We start from the raw sequence: 17,778 nt of genomic DNA on the forward strand, positions 1-17,778 counted from the left end.
GACAAACCACCACAACTTCAATTTCAGGGGGGAAAAGCAAATAATAACTTTACTTGTATATGCTGAACAAAAATTGGCAACTTCTACAAAAAGAACATAAATGGGCAAAAACAGATCCCTCACTCCTTCAATCTAAACTTATTCCCTATGATGGTGATTTAAGAGATAAGCAGAATAATAGTGTCCAGATTTCTGTTTCAGGCCATCCTCAACCTCTTTAACTGTTCTTCTCCCTGTGTCCCGACAAATAATTCTTTTCCAAAATCTACTACTTCCTTACAAAGAACAGAGATCATTTTAAAAACTGCCAGACCCCTCCTATCCTACCAAATGAAAAATTACTACCATCTAGGAGCTACCCTTACACTTCATGTGAGTAAGCAGTGAAGTGGCTAAATTTGCAGGTGACACTAAGTTGTTCAGGGTGGTGAGAACCAGGGAGGATTGTAAGGCCACTCCAAAGGGATCTGTTGAGGATGGGCGAGTGGATGTCAATGTGGCAATGGCGTTCAGTGTGGCCAAGTGCAAAGTGATGCACATTGGAGCCAAAATACATGTCGATGGGGTCTGAACTGGCAGAGACTGACCAAGAGAGAGATCTTGGAGTTGTAGTAGATAACTCACTTAAAATGTTGAGACAGTGTGCGACTGCAATAAAAAAGGCCAACAATATGCTGAGGATTATTAGGAAGGGAATTGAAAACAGATCAGCCAGTATCCTAGCGCCCCTGTATAAAATGATGGTGTGACCTCATTTGGACTCAACTGTGTGACTGAACAACAACAAAAGTGCAATTCTGATCACCACACCTCAGAAAGGATATTATAGCTTTGGAAAAAGTGAAGAAATGGGCAACTAGAATGATAAAGGGGTTGGAACACTTTCCCTATGGAGAAAGGTTAAAGCGCTTAAGGTTCTTTAGCTTGGAGAAATGACGACTGAGGGGTGACATGATAGAGGTTTACAAGATTATGCATGGGATAGAGCAGGTAGAGAAAGAAGTACTTTCTCCCTTTCTCACAATACAAGAACTCATGGGCACTCAATGAAATGGCTTCTTTTTAAAAATATATTATTTATTTTCAGTTTTTCAAAAAACTGTACATTATAAAGTACTTTTACAGATCTTGTTCAACAGAAGAACATTTTTGGAGTCATACATTTATCTATTTTGTACATTTTTTTCTTATCTAACCAATTATACAATTTTTTCCATCTATTTTTAAACATTTCTTCATCTTTATTTTTTTAAATTGTAGATAATTTGTCCTTTCTACCACCTCTAATATTTTATAAATTAGTTCACTTTTAGAGGGTATTCCCTCTTGTTTCCAATATTTGGCAAACAAAATACGTGCCGCTGTGATTATATATGTAATAACATATCTTTCATCCACTCTATATCAGGTACCATATTTAATAAAAAGAGTTCTGGGGATAGAGGTATTTCTACCTCTAGAATATCTGTTAACAGATTATGTACCTTATGCCAGTACCTTTGTGCCACGGCGTACCTCCACCAACTGTGATAAAAGGTGCCCACGTTGTTTTTACATTTCCAACAGTTTTTTGATAGATTAGGATAACATCTTGCCAACTTATCTGGTGACCAATGCCACCTATGAAACATTTTATACACATTTTCCTTATATGGGATGGATCTTAAATATTTCACAGATTTCCATATCTTAGACCAGTTGTCTGTATCTAAAATATATCCGATATCCTGCATCCAGGTAATCATAGAACTTTTCACCACTTCATCCTGTTCATAGTCATCAAGAAAAAATTTATACATCTTTTGAATTAACTTATCGCCTGTAGATAGCCATAGCTTGTCTAAATCCGTTCTTTCTCGGTAGAATCCTTTAATTTTGGCTATATCATATCTTGCTTTTAGCTGTATATTCTCCCACCAAGTTAGCTTAATATTTTGTTTCAATAGATTATCCTGGGAGATCAAGTTACCCTCTCCATCTAGTAGTGTTTCATAACTTATCAATTTTGATTTTGTCATTAGGGAGGGTTTAATAAAAGCTTCTAGAGGTGATATCCATCTTGGAATTTTAGTATAGAACCATTCTTTAACATCTTGCTAAATTTTATTAAGTGCTCCTCTTATCGTATGTTGTTTGAATTTAGAATCTATTTTATCTTTTTCATAGCCTAAATATGTATGCCAACCCATAATTAAATCAAAACCTTCAAGAGTTAAGAGTCTTCTATTTTCTAACATTGCCCAGTCTCTAATCCATCCCATTGCTACAGCTGAGTAGTATGATTTCCAGTTTGGAAGTCCAAAGCCTCCTCTCTCTTTTTATCTTGTAGCACTTTCCTCTTAATGCGAGCAGTTTTATTAGACCATACAAATTGTCTACAAATTCGGTCTAAATCACTAAACAGTTTCATATTTCTCAAAACTGGAATATTTTGAGCAAAAAAAGAAATCTCGGTAGAATATTCATCTTTATTAAAGCTATTTTTCCCATGAAGGATAATTTTAAACTTCCCCATCCTAACAGATCTTTTTTTATTCCTTGTAGTAGTTTGCCATAATTATCCTCTATTAGTGTATTGTTTCTTTTTGTTAATATCACTCCAAGATATTTTACGTGATAAATTATGAATCTGCTCTATTTGCTTTGCTGTACAATTCTTTGTTAATATATTTGTTTTATTATAATTTATTTTTAGGCCTGATACTTTACCATAGTTTTCAATGCAGTTCATTAAAGAGGGAATTGATTCAATGGGATTTTCTACTATAAATACAAGGTCATCCGCAAAAGCTTGCAATTTAAAGACTTCATCTTTAACTTTTAACCCTTTTATGCACTCGTTTTCTCTAACTAAATCTGTTAATGTTTCTAACACAAATATAAACAGCAATGGTGACAATGGGCAACCCTGTCTCGTACCAGTCGGGTTAGAATAGATAAAAGGAAGTACTTCACACAAAAAGTGATTAACACATGGAATTCACTGCCACAGGAGGTGGTGGCAGCTACAAGCATGGACGGCTTCAAGAGGGAACTGGATAAATATATGGAGCAGAGGTCCATCAGTGGCTATTAGCCACAAGGTATGGATAGGAACTAGTGGTATGCTCTGTGTTCTTGGTGCTTGGAGGGGCAACAGTGGGAAGGCTTCTAGTGTCCTAGCTCCACTGCTGGACCTCCTGATGGCACCAGGTATTTTTGGGCATTGTGTGACAGTGTTGGACTGGATGGGTCATTGGCCTGATCCAACATTGGCTTCTCTTATGTTCTTATGTGCTGTTCATTATGTCACAGGAAAAGAACTTTTATTCTGATATCTACCTCAGGAAAAGTACTTTTATTCTGATATCTATTTCATATAAAAGTATGAGTTGTCATCCTGCTCATCTGCAGCCTTTTGCCTGCCTGGGAAGTTAGGTTTAGCTTAGCCTCTGGGCATGCACAGAATGCAAAATAAACATTTATCTCACAAGGCTGTAACCTTACACCAAAAAAGATTGCTATTATGAATGAAAGTATGTCAAACAAGTGTTGGAAATGCAAAAAAGTAGAGGGCTCGTTTTATCATATGTAGTGGACTTCTGAAAAAGCCAAAAAAAATTGGGTTGAGATTCATGCAGAAATGGAAAAATTGTGAAATGTAAATTTAAGAAAGAACCGGAAATATTACTTCTGGGACTAAAATTGGAAGAGGTCAATGTTGCAAAAAGGACTTTGATGTGGTATATGATAACAACTGCTAGAATGACCTATGCTCAATGTTGGAAGCAGGATGAAGTTCCGGAAATTGGAGATTGGATTTAAAAATTGCTTTTTATGGTTGAAATGGACAAGTTGACACGGAAACTTAATAATATGGAAGCAGAGGACTTCTTTGCAGACTGGAAAGACTTAAAAGACTATTTGGAAAAATATTGGGATGTAAGAGACAACTTATTTTGTTTTAATAACTTTTGAAGGTTTAAAGATTAGCAATGTGAAATGATAAAAATAGAAGTGTAACAGTGTAAGAGACAATATATTTTGCTTTATTAACCATTGAATGTTTAAAGACTAGTAATGGGAAATGATAAATATAGAAGTGTAATAATGAAGGCTTAGTTACCTACTGAACGTATTAGGGGAAAGGGGATGGAAAAAGAAAATTTGAAGATTTGAGCAGGAGGTTATAGCAATGTGGGAAGCCAAGTAGGGGAGGGAAAGGGAGGAGGGTAGGATGTAAACTGGGAGAAAGGTGTAAACATGTGTTGGACTTTGTTGATTATATCCTGAATAAAATGTTTTTTTAAAAGGCTGTAACCTTAGACATCTGGGGTGGTTTGTAGATTTTGTTGTTTTTAACCTACAGGCAGTAACAGCCTTTTCCTGCTGTTGTCCCCAGCAACTAATTGCAGATATGCACTAAATACTGAGGCTTCATCTTGCCATCATGGCTAACTATAATCAAAGAATTTGTCTAGTTTCCTCTTAAAGTCAGCAATCCTGTATCCCGTGGTAGTGAATTCCATAAGTTAATTATATGCTATATGGGGATGTGGGGGGAGACTTCCTTTTGTCTGCCCTAAATCTATTTACCATCAGTTTCATTGCATAACCCTGAGTCCTACTGTTACAGTGAAGGCAGAAAGGGTTTTCTAGGAATATGTTGAAATTTTAATTGAAATTTGCATGCAACAAACATCAGTGGTTGGATTCCAGTAGCATACCCATATTCATGGTTTTGTTAAGAGAGTAAGCAAAATGTAGCCACCCATTCAGGCAAGGCAACATAATGTGGGCATGCCCATTTTTTCTATTTGTGCCACAGTTCCTGAATCCACTGGTTCCAAGGATCTTTCTAAAATTGTTCCAGTTCAGCAAGTAAACGTATTCAGCTACAGCAAGAGTCTAATATGACTCACAGATGTGACACTGACACATTTCTAACATGTGATACACTTGTTTAGAAGCAAACTCTGATGAGTCATGAAAGGAAAACATTTTCAATCACACTGAGGCACAGTTCTGCCATTTATTAAATGCTACCTTTTCCAATAGAAGATAATACAAATGGGAAGATAATAAGGGGTCGGGTAGCAGAAGGATGCCATCATAACTAACCACATTTTGAGAACCAGAAACATTTGCGAACTTATGAAACAGACACTAGGAAGCCCCGGGGCGATTTTTCATGTGTTTCTATAGTGTGCAAACTGGATAGAGACTGCTTTCATCCCATTGTTTTCAGTTGCCATCCCTGGTACTTCCAGTACTTTTAACTGACAATTAATTTTCATGTAATTAGAACTGCAGCATTTACAGTGAAATACTATGCTTAGTGGGTCAGAAATAAGCCTCACTTTATCCAGTGGGTCTTACACCTAGGTAAGTATGTGCACACTTGCAGTGATAGCTGACATTTTTGGTAAAAATATTGGATCAAGAACTTTTGAAGGGCTTAAAAAGTACACATCTATTTAATCAGTCAGCAAAGTATTTGCTAAAAATTATTTTCAAAGTATTTATGTATTTAAATCATTTCTATGTTGCCTTTTCACTCAAGTGAGTGTCCCCAAACTAGCAAACCTTTTGAACATTATCTAAAATACAAATATATATACAATATTTAAAACTATTAAATAAAACATATAAACACATATGCACACAAACAGGGAGGAGGGATAATAAGAAATAGTGAGGGAAGCCCAAACAAAATTAAAAAGTCTTCACCCGCTGCTGGAAGACAACAATAAAGGGAGAATCTCCTTGGGGAGGGAGTTCTAGAGTTTCAGCCCCACAATCAGGAAGGCCCTTTCTCAGTTTGCCACACGACTGTCTTCAGATGGCAGCGGTACCCGAAGCAGAGCCTTTGAACATAACCATATATGTCCTTGTGAAAGGTGAAGGTGTCAAGCACTACATCAGATGAGGCATTCCCCTTCTAGAGCCTCTAAAACAGTTGACAGGAAATAGCAGAAGACTGGAAGGTATTTGTGACAGGAAGTTCAGAATATGTTTTCAAAGTCTGAAAAAGAGAGACATGGCCAGTTAGATTAAGACTGCAAAACTAAGAATAATTTCCTGTTAGTAACCATCTTGGAATAAAATGGGACTTGTTTCTGAGTAGATCTACTGGGACTCCCACCAAATTTATTTGCATAAGCACTTCTATCTGGGGTAGCTTACATATAACAATGTAGTATAAGCTAAGGTTTCGCATAGGAAAAGGAGTACAACAAGGATGTATATTGTCACCTTGCTTATTTAATATATATGTGAAATGCTGGCCTGGATGAATCACAAGCAGGAATTAAAATTGCTGGGGAAAAGATCAACAACCTCAGATATGCTGACGATACCACTCTAATGGCAGAAAGTGAAGAGGACCTCAAGAGCCTCTTACTTAGGGTAAAAGAGGAGAGCGCAAAAGTGGGCTTGAAGCTCAACATCAAAAAAACTAAGATCATGGCATCCGGCCCCATCACTCCTTGGCAAATAGAAGGGGAAGTTGTGGAAATAGTGACAGACTTCATGTTCCTGGGATCCCAGATCACCGCAGACTGTGACAGCAGCCATGAAATTAAAAGACGCCTGCTCCTTGGGAGGAAAGCGATGGTGAACCTAACCAGCATGATAAAAAGTAGAGACATCACCCTGCCAACAAAAGTCCGCATGGTCAAAGCAATGGTATTCCCAGTAGTCATGTATGGCTGCGAGAGTTGGACTATAAAGAAGGCCGAGCGCCGACGAATAGATTCTTTTGAACTATGGTGCTGGAGAAGACTCTTGAGAGTCCCTTGGACTGCAAGAAGAACAAATCAGTCAATCCTAAAAGAAATCAACCCTGACTGTTCCCTGGAAGGCCAGATAATGAAACTGAAGCTCAAATACTTTGGACACCAAATGAGAAGGGAGCACTCACTGGAGAAGACCCTGATGCTGGGAAAGATTGAAGGTCAAAGAAGACGGGGATGGCAAAGGATGAGATGGTTAGACAGTGTCATAGATGCAACGAACATGAAATTGAGCAAACTTCAGAGGACGGCGGAAGACAGGAAGGCCTGGCGTGATCTGGTCCATGGGTTCGCGAAGAGTCGGACTCGAATGTGCGACTGAACAACAAAAATTGTGTAGAAAGCATATCTTTCTGACACATCATATAATGAAAATAGAAACAGATTAAATCAAGATGGGTCATCATGTTAGTCTGTCTGTAGCAACAGAAAAGAGCAAGAATCCAGTAGCACCTTAAAGACTATCAATGTTTGTGGCAGGGTATGAGCTTTCATGAGTCACTGTGTACTTCTTCAGATCAAATGGCAGTTTAAACTTTTATACTTTAACTAGTCAATTATGTATACAGTTTTACTCTGGCATAAGACTTTGGAAGCCTATGATCTTCCAGGCATAGTTTTACATTTTTAACATACATTTACGGTCTATGTTATGATTTTAATTGCAAAGACCGGCCCTGCTCTTACTGTAGTCAAGGGCAACTGAACATGCTTCACACCTGGCGATCTCAGATGCATGTCTCTGTACCCACCAGCATCAGATATGCATCCAGACAGTTCTGGATTATTCCAAGACATTGTCGCCTGTAATTGTAATGGAGATTGAAAATTATGGCCCTCTTACTTAGTTACACCTGCATATACCTGTTTATGGCTAAAGTAAAAGTTGAAAAAGCCTAAAATGAGTATGTTTCAGAAGGCACCATCCTAAACATTTCCTTCAATGTACAGGAGAAGTTAGAATGCACTTTCTAAGATAGCACCTTTCATCTGCAGCTTTAATAACTAATATCAAAATTTATTTTTATATATATAGATATTTATACCCTCTTTTCCTCCCCAGTGCAGATCCAAGTTGGATCACATCACTCTCCGCTCCTTCATTTTGTCCTCCTCACAATAACCCTGTGAGGTAGGTTAGGCTGAGAGAAAGTGGCCCAAGATCACACAGTGAGTTTTTGGGGCAGAAGTGGGGATTCAAACCTGGATCCTAGTCTGACACTCTAACCTCTACACCATGCTGAACATTTTAACACTTTTAACTTGTTTCTTAAAATGTCATGGCCAATTAATTAGGTGCACAGTTTTAGTCAACCAGTTTTACTAATTAATCAAATTAATGTTGCTATCTTGACTGCAATAAAAACTAGATGGACCTAAAAAGTTTTAGAAGTACTTGGGGTTGGATCCAGTAGAAAAATTTGATGGAGGAATAGGTGGAATGGATCTTTCTCTGCCTCCCATTCGCCCAACATACTTTTGTGTGTCCCAGAAATCATCTCTGATGGCTGGGCAACTTTTGTAAGCAGAATTCATGGAGCAGCAGGGAGGAAGGAGAATTGGGTAGAATCAGCTCCATTTCCCTTTTTGCTGATGCAAATCACTGGGATGTTATTAAGGATCCATCTGCAGTCGGAAATGTTTTGGGATAAACAGCAAGGGAAAGGGAGGGGGGACACTCTATCAATGCCTTCCACAAATGTTTCCACTGGATACAACAGTAACTGAACATTATTAGAACAAAGTTTGAGTCCAGTGACACCTTTAAGACCAACAAAGTTTTATTCAAGGTATGAGCTTTCATGTGCATGCACTATATCTTGAATAAAACTGTTGGTTTTAAAGGTGCCACTAGATTCAAACTTTGTTCTACTGCTTCAGACCAACATGGCTACCCACCTGAAAATTATTAATTTGAAAACAGAGTACAAAGGTAGCAGAAGAGTTGTGGAAATGTGATTGGAAGGAGAATCAAAAAGGGGTAATGGTGGAAAAAATAATTGTGTGGAATTAGAAATGCGAAAAGAAGTCCCCAGGTGAGTGTCATTGCCTCTAGGCTGTCTGCTATTTACATAGAAAGCTTTTTTAATTTACTCTGGCAACAGTCAGGTCATTCAAGCATCCTATTAAGATGTTAGTACACTATGGAAACTTGGCACATGTCCAAGACTGAGGTGGCATGGTCAGACACTCGCTCACTTTCAGGCAGGCTGCAATCATGCAGCTTAAACTACTTACTATGCAATGCTGTATTCAAGTTGTTGCCCATCTTGACCCCCTGGGATACCATAGGGAAGAAGAGCAAGCCTGCATTTGGACATAGGACAGTCGACTTGGACGGTAGAAAACTCTGCTTACTGGGTAGCCTTGGTTCGCTGTAAATTGCTCTCTCATAGGGTTGTTGTGAAAACAATATGGAATGATCCCAGATATGCAACCTTGAACTCCATGGAGGAATACTGGGATATAAATGTGATACATACATACAGGGGTCGTTTCGTAGAAAGAGCTAGGGGGACTCATTAGCACAACTCATTAGCATATGCCACACCCCCTAACACCACCGGAAGTGTGTCATAAGGCCACACCCCCTGACATCACCAGAAGTGTGTCATAAGGCCACACACCCCGCCCCCAACGGTCCCGGCCGCTGCCGCCGGCCTTGCAGCGCCACTGCCGAGCCCCATGAGGGGTCCGGCAGTGGACCTGCAAGGCCGGCGGGAGTGCAAGGAAGCCCCACGAAGGCCCTCCCTGGCCCCAGGCAGGCAGGGGTGGGGAGAGGCAGGGAGGAAGCAACTTACCCTCCCTCTTCTCCTGCCTCCTCCTGGCTGAATGAGGGCCGGAAGCGGGGCGGCAGGAAGCAGGGGGGGGGGCCTCGTCATGTCCCCCCCCCCGTACCTCACCCGGGGAAACTGCTATCCCCCGCGATCCCCCCGAAATGACCTCTGCATACATATAAGTTTAAACAGAGAGAACAAAAGAGATTGGATTTATACCCTGCCCTTCACTCAGAGTCTCAGAGCAGTTTACAATCTCCTTTCCCTTCCCCTCCTCATAACACACACCCTGTGAGGTAGGTGGGGCTGAGAGATCTCCTTCGAGGACTGCTCTCGAGACAACAGCTCTGGGAGAACTTGTGACTGACCCAAGGTCACACCAGCAGCTGCATGTGGAGGCGTGGGGAATCAAACCCGGTTCTCCCAGATTAGAGTCCGTTCTCCTAACCACTACACGAAGTATTATTTGGCTCTGGAAAATGTTCATCATTGAAAGAAGGAATTCTGAGCCGCTAAAAGAGGCCAGTGTCAGACATAAACTGAAGAAGCCATCCTTGGATTCCATTGATATCAGGTTATTATCCAGTACTCCATGTATGAGGAATTTATCTGCATTCCTTTCAATATGGCTTTAGAAGAAATTTGAGACAGGAACAAACTAGCTGAGATTCGCTTCTGTTGATACTCTTCTCAGCAGCTTTCAGGACTACTGATCATTGTGTCCTTCTAGATCAGTTGGCAGGCTGGGCATGTAGGAGCCACAGTTTTGCAATGGTTCCAAAAGGAAGTAAGTGCTGGGAGACTGCTTTTCAACCTACAGCTGATCTCCAGATGGCAAAGTTCCTCGGGACCAAATTACAGCTTCAGAGGGTGGACTTTATGGCATCACATCCCTGCTGAGCTCTTTCCGCTCCCCATACTCTGTCCTCCCAAGGGTTCACCTCCAAATCTCCAGGAATTTCCCAACCAGGAACTGGCAACCCTAACCCTCCCCCCATTGCCTGTTTGGTACTGCAAGGTTTTCTCTCTCCCCCCCCCCCCTCGTATGCTGATAGGGAAATATGAACAAGAGACTGCTGGGAGAGTCCCAGGAAAAAATGGAGGGTGATGATCCATTTTCACTAACTGCATTGGCACAATATTACAGGAATTGGGGGGGGGGGAAGTATGCAATTCACTTTCAAGAGTGATCTAGCAGCATTATTTAACACAGGTGCTTCCCAAGGCCCAAGTGTCATTTCTTTGCACCTAATACAAAATTGTACTGTATCAAAAGAAAAAAATTCAGAAATAGCATAAATAGACAGAAACCATGCTAAGGGACAACTCCCTGGGTTTGCCTCGACCAGACTCTAAATTGTATCAATTTCCCCCCCCCCCCCAGGTTTGAACCCCCACACTGGCCCAATAGCTGTTGTGATTACAGTGTTCCTCTCACAATTTTAGTTGCTACTCTAGCTGCTTTCACTATGTGTTACAGGAGAAACTTGAATGTATTAAAACAAATGACAAGAATGCCCTTTGGGAACAGTGGAACTGCTGAATAACCTGGCTGGCTAACCTTCAAATGCAGACTGCATTTTTGGATGGAAGTCTGTTCCTTCAGCTAAAGCAAAATAGCTATTTATTCCTATTACTCTAATTGCTTAGATAAATATTAATGGGGATATTTATCTCTCTCAGGTATACAGTATATTTTAAATTATTGTTAATAAACTGTAGAGGAAGAGCTCATTCTGTTTGTACAATTTTGTGATAGTTTATAACGTACAAAAGAGATACCTTTCTCCTCCACCCCTTGAAATTTCTTGAATTATTTGGCAGTTGGAGACAACAAACAGTGAGCCCACAAGGATTTGCTGGGGGGTGAGGTAGGTAGCAAAGCCTCTCTCCCTCCACTAAAGTGACACCTGGGGGATGGGGATGGTGGCAGAGTGAGGGGTGGAGTGGGGTGGGGGAGGACTCCAACCTGAAGTGTACAAAGAAGGAAGTGAGAGGTTAAGCCTTTCCTCTCCAGGCTGGGCTGCATCCACACAGAGATTGTCTGCACACAGAGTTGCTGGTCTCCAGGTGGGACTGGAGTTCTGTCAGAATTACTGCTGATATTCAGACCAGAGAGACCAGTTTCCCTGGAGAAAATGACCAGTTTGGAGGGGTACTATGTATCATCACATATCATCACATATCTCACTTCTCTCTCCAAACTCAGCCATGCCTGGACTCCAGGCCCATATCCCCAGAAATTTCCCAACCTGGGGCTGTCCCCGACACAGGGACTGTCATTCCACACTGTGATCTGTCATTCCTGTCCCAGAATACTTATGTTACTCCTAGGGACTGTTGTTCCACTCTGGAGGCTGTCATTCTAGTCACAGAACACTTACATAACTCCCAGGGACTGGGGGACTATAATTCCAGACCCAGAGCACTGATACCAACCTCAGGGACTGTTATTACAATATGGGAGCTGTTATTCCCGACCCACAGCTGGCTCCTTCAAATCTGTTCTGCATTTTCTTTGCAACTTTTTGTGCGCTGTAATGTATTTCAATGGAACCCATAAAAGTCAATAGGCATTCTTGACTCCCAGTATATCCAGTGGGCCTTCAGGTATCTCCCATTGTTCCTAATGGGCATTCTTGTCATTCTTTTTAGTACATCCCAGTACATCCCTGCAATGCTTAGAAGAACCACTGGTAGGGCTAATAAAATTATAATATCTTTCTAGTTGCTTTACCAAAACGAATGCAAACACCGGTCATTTTCATTTAACAACAATTCGGCAGTGCAATGTGTGCACTGCGGCAGTTAGGTAGATCAAACTTTGTTCTTTTCCTTCTCGATGAGTTGATTGCCCACAAGAAAGATGGCTGCCGGCACGGTCCAAAATACTCTTACATTGCTGTCTATTGAAGTTTTGCCCTTAACAAATACGGAAGCAATGCACTTCCTGTTCCAAGAGTTTGTCTTCCAGAAAGATGGTGATTCAAGCTCGGTAAATGACCACCTGCGCTTAATTTTTGTAAGTACTTTTACGGAAATTGAACATTTTCATTTCTTCCTTAAAACAATGTGGTTATGCATTTTATTTTGGAAACTGCCCGAGTGCTCCGTTTCCCAAAGCTTGTATGGAGTTTCAATTTTTTCTGAAGATTTTCCCTGCAAGCTTTGTACCATTTTATCAACATTCTTTTAAGGGGTTGTTTTAAATCCAGGACAGCCTTATAGATGAAGGTAAGGCATTTCATTTTGCATAATCCAGATAGTGTAGCTTCTGCAGTGTATTTATTTGTAGCCATCTATGCAGACATATCGAACACGATAAAGTGTTTATAAATACTTAAACCTTGCTTTCTCATCGAAAATTAGTTTAAATACTTTAAAAAAATTACAACTATTAGGGTAAAGTTTTGGTTTGGCTGTGTGTGGGAGATTAACTAGGTGGACTAGTGCGTGGGACTCTTGTATATGTAATATTTATGTTACATTGACAGTGCAGCTTTTTTCATTTTTGTAGTGCTGTGAGATCTCTCATAGTTACTTCTCAGCTGTTAAATGCATATAAGTTTGGAAAACCAGTCTTGTATTGTGTCTGCTCATCTTGCTGAGAAAGGGGAATGAAGTCCCCCATGTCTTTTCTGTTTGGATATAGCTTATAGATGGTTACTTGAAGAGATCACTTGCCAATTTTAGAGATGATGATGAGAAAGAGAAAAAGAAGTGAGCTTTTACAGGTGTTCAACAGAAACCCTGAAACAGAATACTGAATGTGCTTGCTCAGGTTTGTGTGCACTATTACCAAAGGCAGCCCCCAGAAGATATTACAGTAGTCCAGTTTATACATGAAAGTTGTAATAAATAGTTCCAAGGAAAAAGATTGTGGTCTCTTAAGTGACCTGGCTACCAGTGTAACCTGTAATCTATGATAATTTCACTGCTGCAAGTGTCAGTGAATAGGAGTGGAAGGCAGACTCTGTTAGTGGAAGTAATCCCTGTTCCCTGTGTAAGTTTGGGACCTCTTTGCTATGAACAGGGAGAGCTACTTAGAAGTGTTCTGATAACTCTTGGATAGAGCTGTTGTTGCTTCACTGTTAGTTCATCATAATCAGCAATATGAAAGGCAACAAAATGATGTATAGAATGTGAATCCATGTATAGATCTCTAGGTATAGCTTGCTGGTCAAAGAACCTAGATGCCCTATCAGGTTAAAAAATGGGTTGAGGGCAACTCAGTATGTGGAGGGTTTTAAATGTGCTCGCACTTGGAGAGCTGCCACCCACAAAATGAATGTTCCTAGAACAAAAAAAAACACAGGATAACAACTGCCTTTGATGCCATAATCAATGACAAAGTATTCTTACTTTCAAAAAACTGGCAGGGATTTGATAATCAAAAAGATGAAACTGATTTTCTGCCTCCTGTATGAGTCACTGTTTGGTTTAGCAATGGACCCAGCTTCTCCGAGTGGACTTTTACCAGCCAAGGCAGGCATGGGATCATTTTGATATTCATACAGTCCTTAAAAAAACACTTTCTACAGTGGCGAGCCTTGTGAACTGAAACTGTCCAATTATATGGATCAGATGTCATAATAATTTGCTTGTTTGAAAGCTTGCATACTTTGCCAACAGGAGTCAGTCTGAGAAGGCATCCATTCTGTCTCTCTTAAAATAAGGGACACCGACTGCCATACAACAAAGTGAAAGATAAAGCTATTCATTTATCTGGAAAATCTTCATAGGTGGCCACAGTTCCATATTGCATTCTTCATACAGGTGTGTATGTGGAGGGTGCGTATGTTGTCATAACAGAATAAAGCTTAAATAGTCTCAAATGGGCTTTGGTATAATATAATACCAAAATCTATGGTATATGTCAGGTATCTATGGTATGCAGTGAAAAAATGTGAAAATGATACCAGGTGATTCGTGAAGGGTCTTCCAGAGAAACAAACCAACCTCAGTCTTCAAAAGTTTATTTTCAGATCTAAATTAAGCAGCTGATGTCTGTTCTCAATTTATTGTTCCATCCCTGACGATCTCTTAGGGGCCTCAGGTGACAATTCTCAATTTAGGGATTGGATTTACAATTCAGACTGGTTGATAGATTAATCTTTAATTCTAAAATCGAAGGCAGCCCCTTGGTACAAAACAGTTAAATATAATTATTCTAGATCTAATTATTTAGTTAATATTTCCAATCACAATCTTAGAGTGTCCTTTAAGGTAAAGGTAAAGGTTCCCTTGCTCGAAAGCCAGTCGAATCCGACTCTAGGGTTGCGGTGCTCATCTCCGTTTCAAAGCCGAAGAGTCAGCGCTGTCCGAAGATGTTTCCGTGGTCATGTGGCCGGCATGACTAAGCACCAAGGCGCACGGAACGCTGTTACCTTCCCACCGAAGTGGTACCTATTTATCTACTCTACATTTTCAAACCATGCAAACAGCTCTTCTGACTGGTCGTTATTTTCATACTGTAATGGAACACTGCGTCTGCATTTGTGGATCACCCACATTGTATTTTACCTTGTCCGCTGTACAGTGCAACCAGAAATAAATTTGTAGCTGGAATCTTATCTGCCTTAATTGCACACTCTGAAAATGAAAAATTTGTGTTTCTGTTATCAGATAATGATTCTTATGTATCTTACAGAGTTTCTCTGTTTGCCCTTGCAGCCAAGAAGATTAGAGCTAGGGTGGTTGAACAGGGTAGCTCCATGATTTTTGGTTGGATCAGTCTATTTTATTTTACTAATTTAAATTCATTTTAACATCTGATCTTAAAGTTTTATTTGGTAATGTATTTTATGGTTTTGTAACATTTATAATTGCCAATGGCTAAATACAGTACAATTTTACTACTACTAAAAAATGTTGAATAATGCTTCCAATTGTAAAATGCAAAGATGAAGAGCTTTAGCTTCTTCTCAGACATGCTTTGTCTCTTCTTTCTCAGGATGGATCCCAGAGACAAACAAGTTCTTCGCTCCCTGCGCCTGGAGCTGGGTGCGGAACTTCTGGTAGAAGGCCTTATCATTCAGTATCTTTACCAAGAAGGGATTCTAACAGAGAACCACATACAAGAAATAAGATCCCAAGTCACCAACCACAGGAAGACTATGATGCTTCTTGACATTCTGCCTACAAGAGGGCCTAAGGCATTTGAGACCTTTCTAGAGTCTTTACAAGAGTTTCCATGGGTGAGAGACAAACTTGAGGCAAAGCGTAACGAAGTTATTCTAGCTGGGCCTTCAGGTAAGCTCAAACTGTTAGTGGCTTGGGAACCTCTTTCTTGCTGATAAGGAGTGGTGTGTACGTGGGTCTAGTTTTTACTGAAGTAGTAAAGTAGTGTCTCATTCTTACAATATCAGATTGCAAATAGGAGCCTATATGACTGAAAGCTCCTTCTCACAAAAATACCCTCGTTTTCCATATGCATGGTATGTCTCAGAGATAACATTTAATCATGTGAGCCTCTGTCTGTAGCTGGAAATGCTTGCTACCTGAGTAAGAACCAGTCCATAGCCAGCCTTATTTGGGGGCACAAAAAGCAGATGGTGGTGATTCAAAGGCTACAGTTTCTAGTAAACAACTTGTTTCAGAGCAGGTATTGAGGCTAGTGTGTATGTAGATAGTAAATAGGTTAAGTATTCATTGATACACCACAAGAAACTGTTCAGTAATGGCCTCAATGGCATGGTTTCTCTTCAGGCTACTGTAGCTCTGGAGATAGCTTTGCTGCAAGGCGTAACCACATGATTGGCTCATCCTGTTCAGCTTCCCTATTTGGATAAGATTCTTGTACATAGATGTTACAAGAGTAGTGTGGGATACACTTATGGGGAAATGGGAGCTCTGTTGCCTCAGTAAGGTAAGATAAGAAAGGCCCCAAGAGCTGGTCAAAGTAGAATAGTAGGGTATTAAAGATAGCAAGCCAAAAGTGTGTGTAAAAATGAGCTGGTATCATATTCTGCATGCCCAGATAGGGAAGGAGAAGGCTTTTACATGTGTTTGTGTGCATATGCTTTATCTAAAGTAGAACCATAGAGAAATGATTTGCATTGAAGATTTAAAATATTGAAACTTAATGGCAGTCCCTGTAAATGAATTATAGCAAAGTTGTTTCTCCTGTAGTGGGTCTAATGCTAATTTAGTTAGTAGAAAGAAGTGAGAGACAGACAGACAGACAGACAGACGAAGGAAAGTCATAGCAAGTAATGTCTGGTGAAACATAAGTGGTTAGGTAGCTAAACTTGGAATATCTTGACTTCAGGATCTGATGCATTCTGTGAGGAAAGTTAGCTGTCTTTTATAGATTAATTTACCAAGCATTCTAAAATAAGAACAGTAACAAAAATTCCTGTCTGCTGAATCACAGGCTTCTCACACAATTATGCAGTACAAAGCAAAAAAGACCCCCTGCCCAGTGAAAACAGAGAAAAGGTTGGCAAGATGAATGCACAAAAAGAGGTGAGAATGAGAGCCAGGAGGGAGGAAATGAAGATCCGGATGAGCTGTCCACTTCAGTGAAAAGACAAGGGAGTCTTAGAAAATGAGAGACTGAGGATGCTTTCACATGTGGGAGAGATGAGGATCCAGAAGAAAAAGCAATTAAAACCAAAATGGGAAAACTTTGGGGGAGGGGAGGAGAGAAGGATGCAACTGGAGAGATGAAAACCTCGTGTCTTAGGAAATTACAAGGAAGGGAGTATAAAAAAGGACTGGGAAGACCCAGGATAGAAAGGGAAGACGGCTTATGAGAGTAAACAAAGATAAATTGAAGCCATCCATGTGATTGCATGAGAAATGAGGAGAGCCTTCTAGTGGTGAACTCATTGTGTGCCCCCTCATCATGAAGAAAAGGGGATGAATTCAAACCACAAGGATTATTCCGTCACCTCTTGTTAATTCTCTTCCATTTTTCCTCTTCACCAGCTCCACCCACTGGGCCACTTTAGAGTTTCATTGAGGCCCAGACCACTTCCAGCTTTTGAGGCCCAAACCATATTAACCAATAATTTTTATTAATATTTGTGATTGTTAATCATAAGAACATAAGCACATAAGAGAAGCCAATGTGAGATCAGGCCAATGGCCCATCTAGTCCAACACTCTGTCACACAGTGGCCAAAAATACCAGGTGCCATCAGGAGGTCCATCAGTGGGGCCAGGACACTAGAAGCCCTCCCACTGTTGCCCCCCCCAGCACCAAGAATACAGTGCATCACCTG

At 40.3% G+C, this 17,778-nt stretch overlaps 1 protein-coding gene across 1 annotated transcript in view; it reads left to right on the forward strand.

Annotated features, from left to right (window-relative positions):
• Window positions 1–12,496: 12,496 nt before the first annotated feature.
• The window catches only part of CRADD (CASP2 and RIPK1 domain containing adaptor with death domain), a 52,431-nt gene continuing 47,149 nt past the window's right edge, over window positions 12,497–17,778 (forward strand). Inside the window, exons 1-2 of the mRNA XM_015420968.1 lie at window positions 12,497–12,572; window positions 15,504–15,802. Coding sequence (XP_015276454.1) covers window positions 15,505–15,802 — 298 coding nt within the window. The 5' untranslated portion in view covers window positions 12,497–12,572; window position 15,504. The remainder of the gene's footprint in view (window positions 12,573–15,503; window positions 15,803–17,778) is intronic.

Source organism: Gekko japonicus, unplaced genomic scaffold (genome assembly GCF_001447785.1).
Source record: "Gekko japonicus isolate JY-2015 unplaced genomic scaffold, Gekko_japonicus_V1.1 scaffold594, whole genome shotgun sequence".
NCBI lineage: Eukaryota > Metazoa > Chordata > Lepidosauria > Squamata > Gekkonidae > Gekko > Gekko japonicus.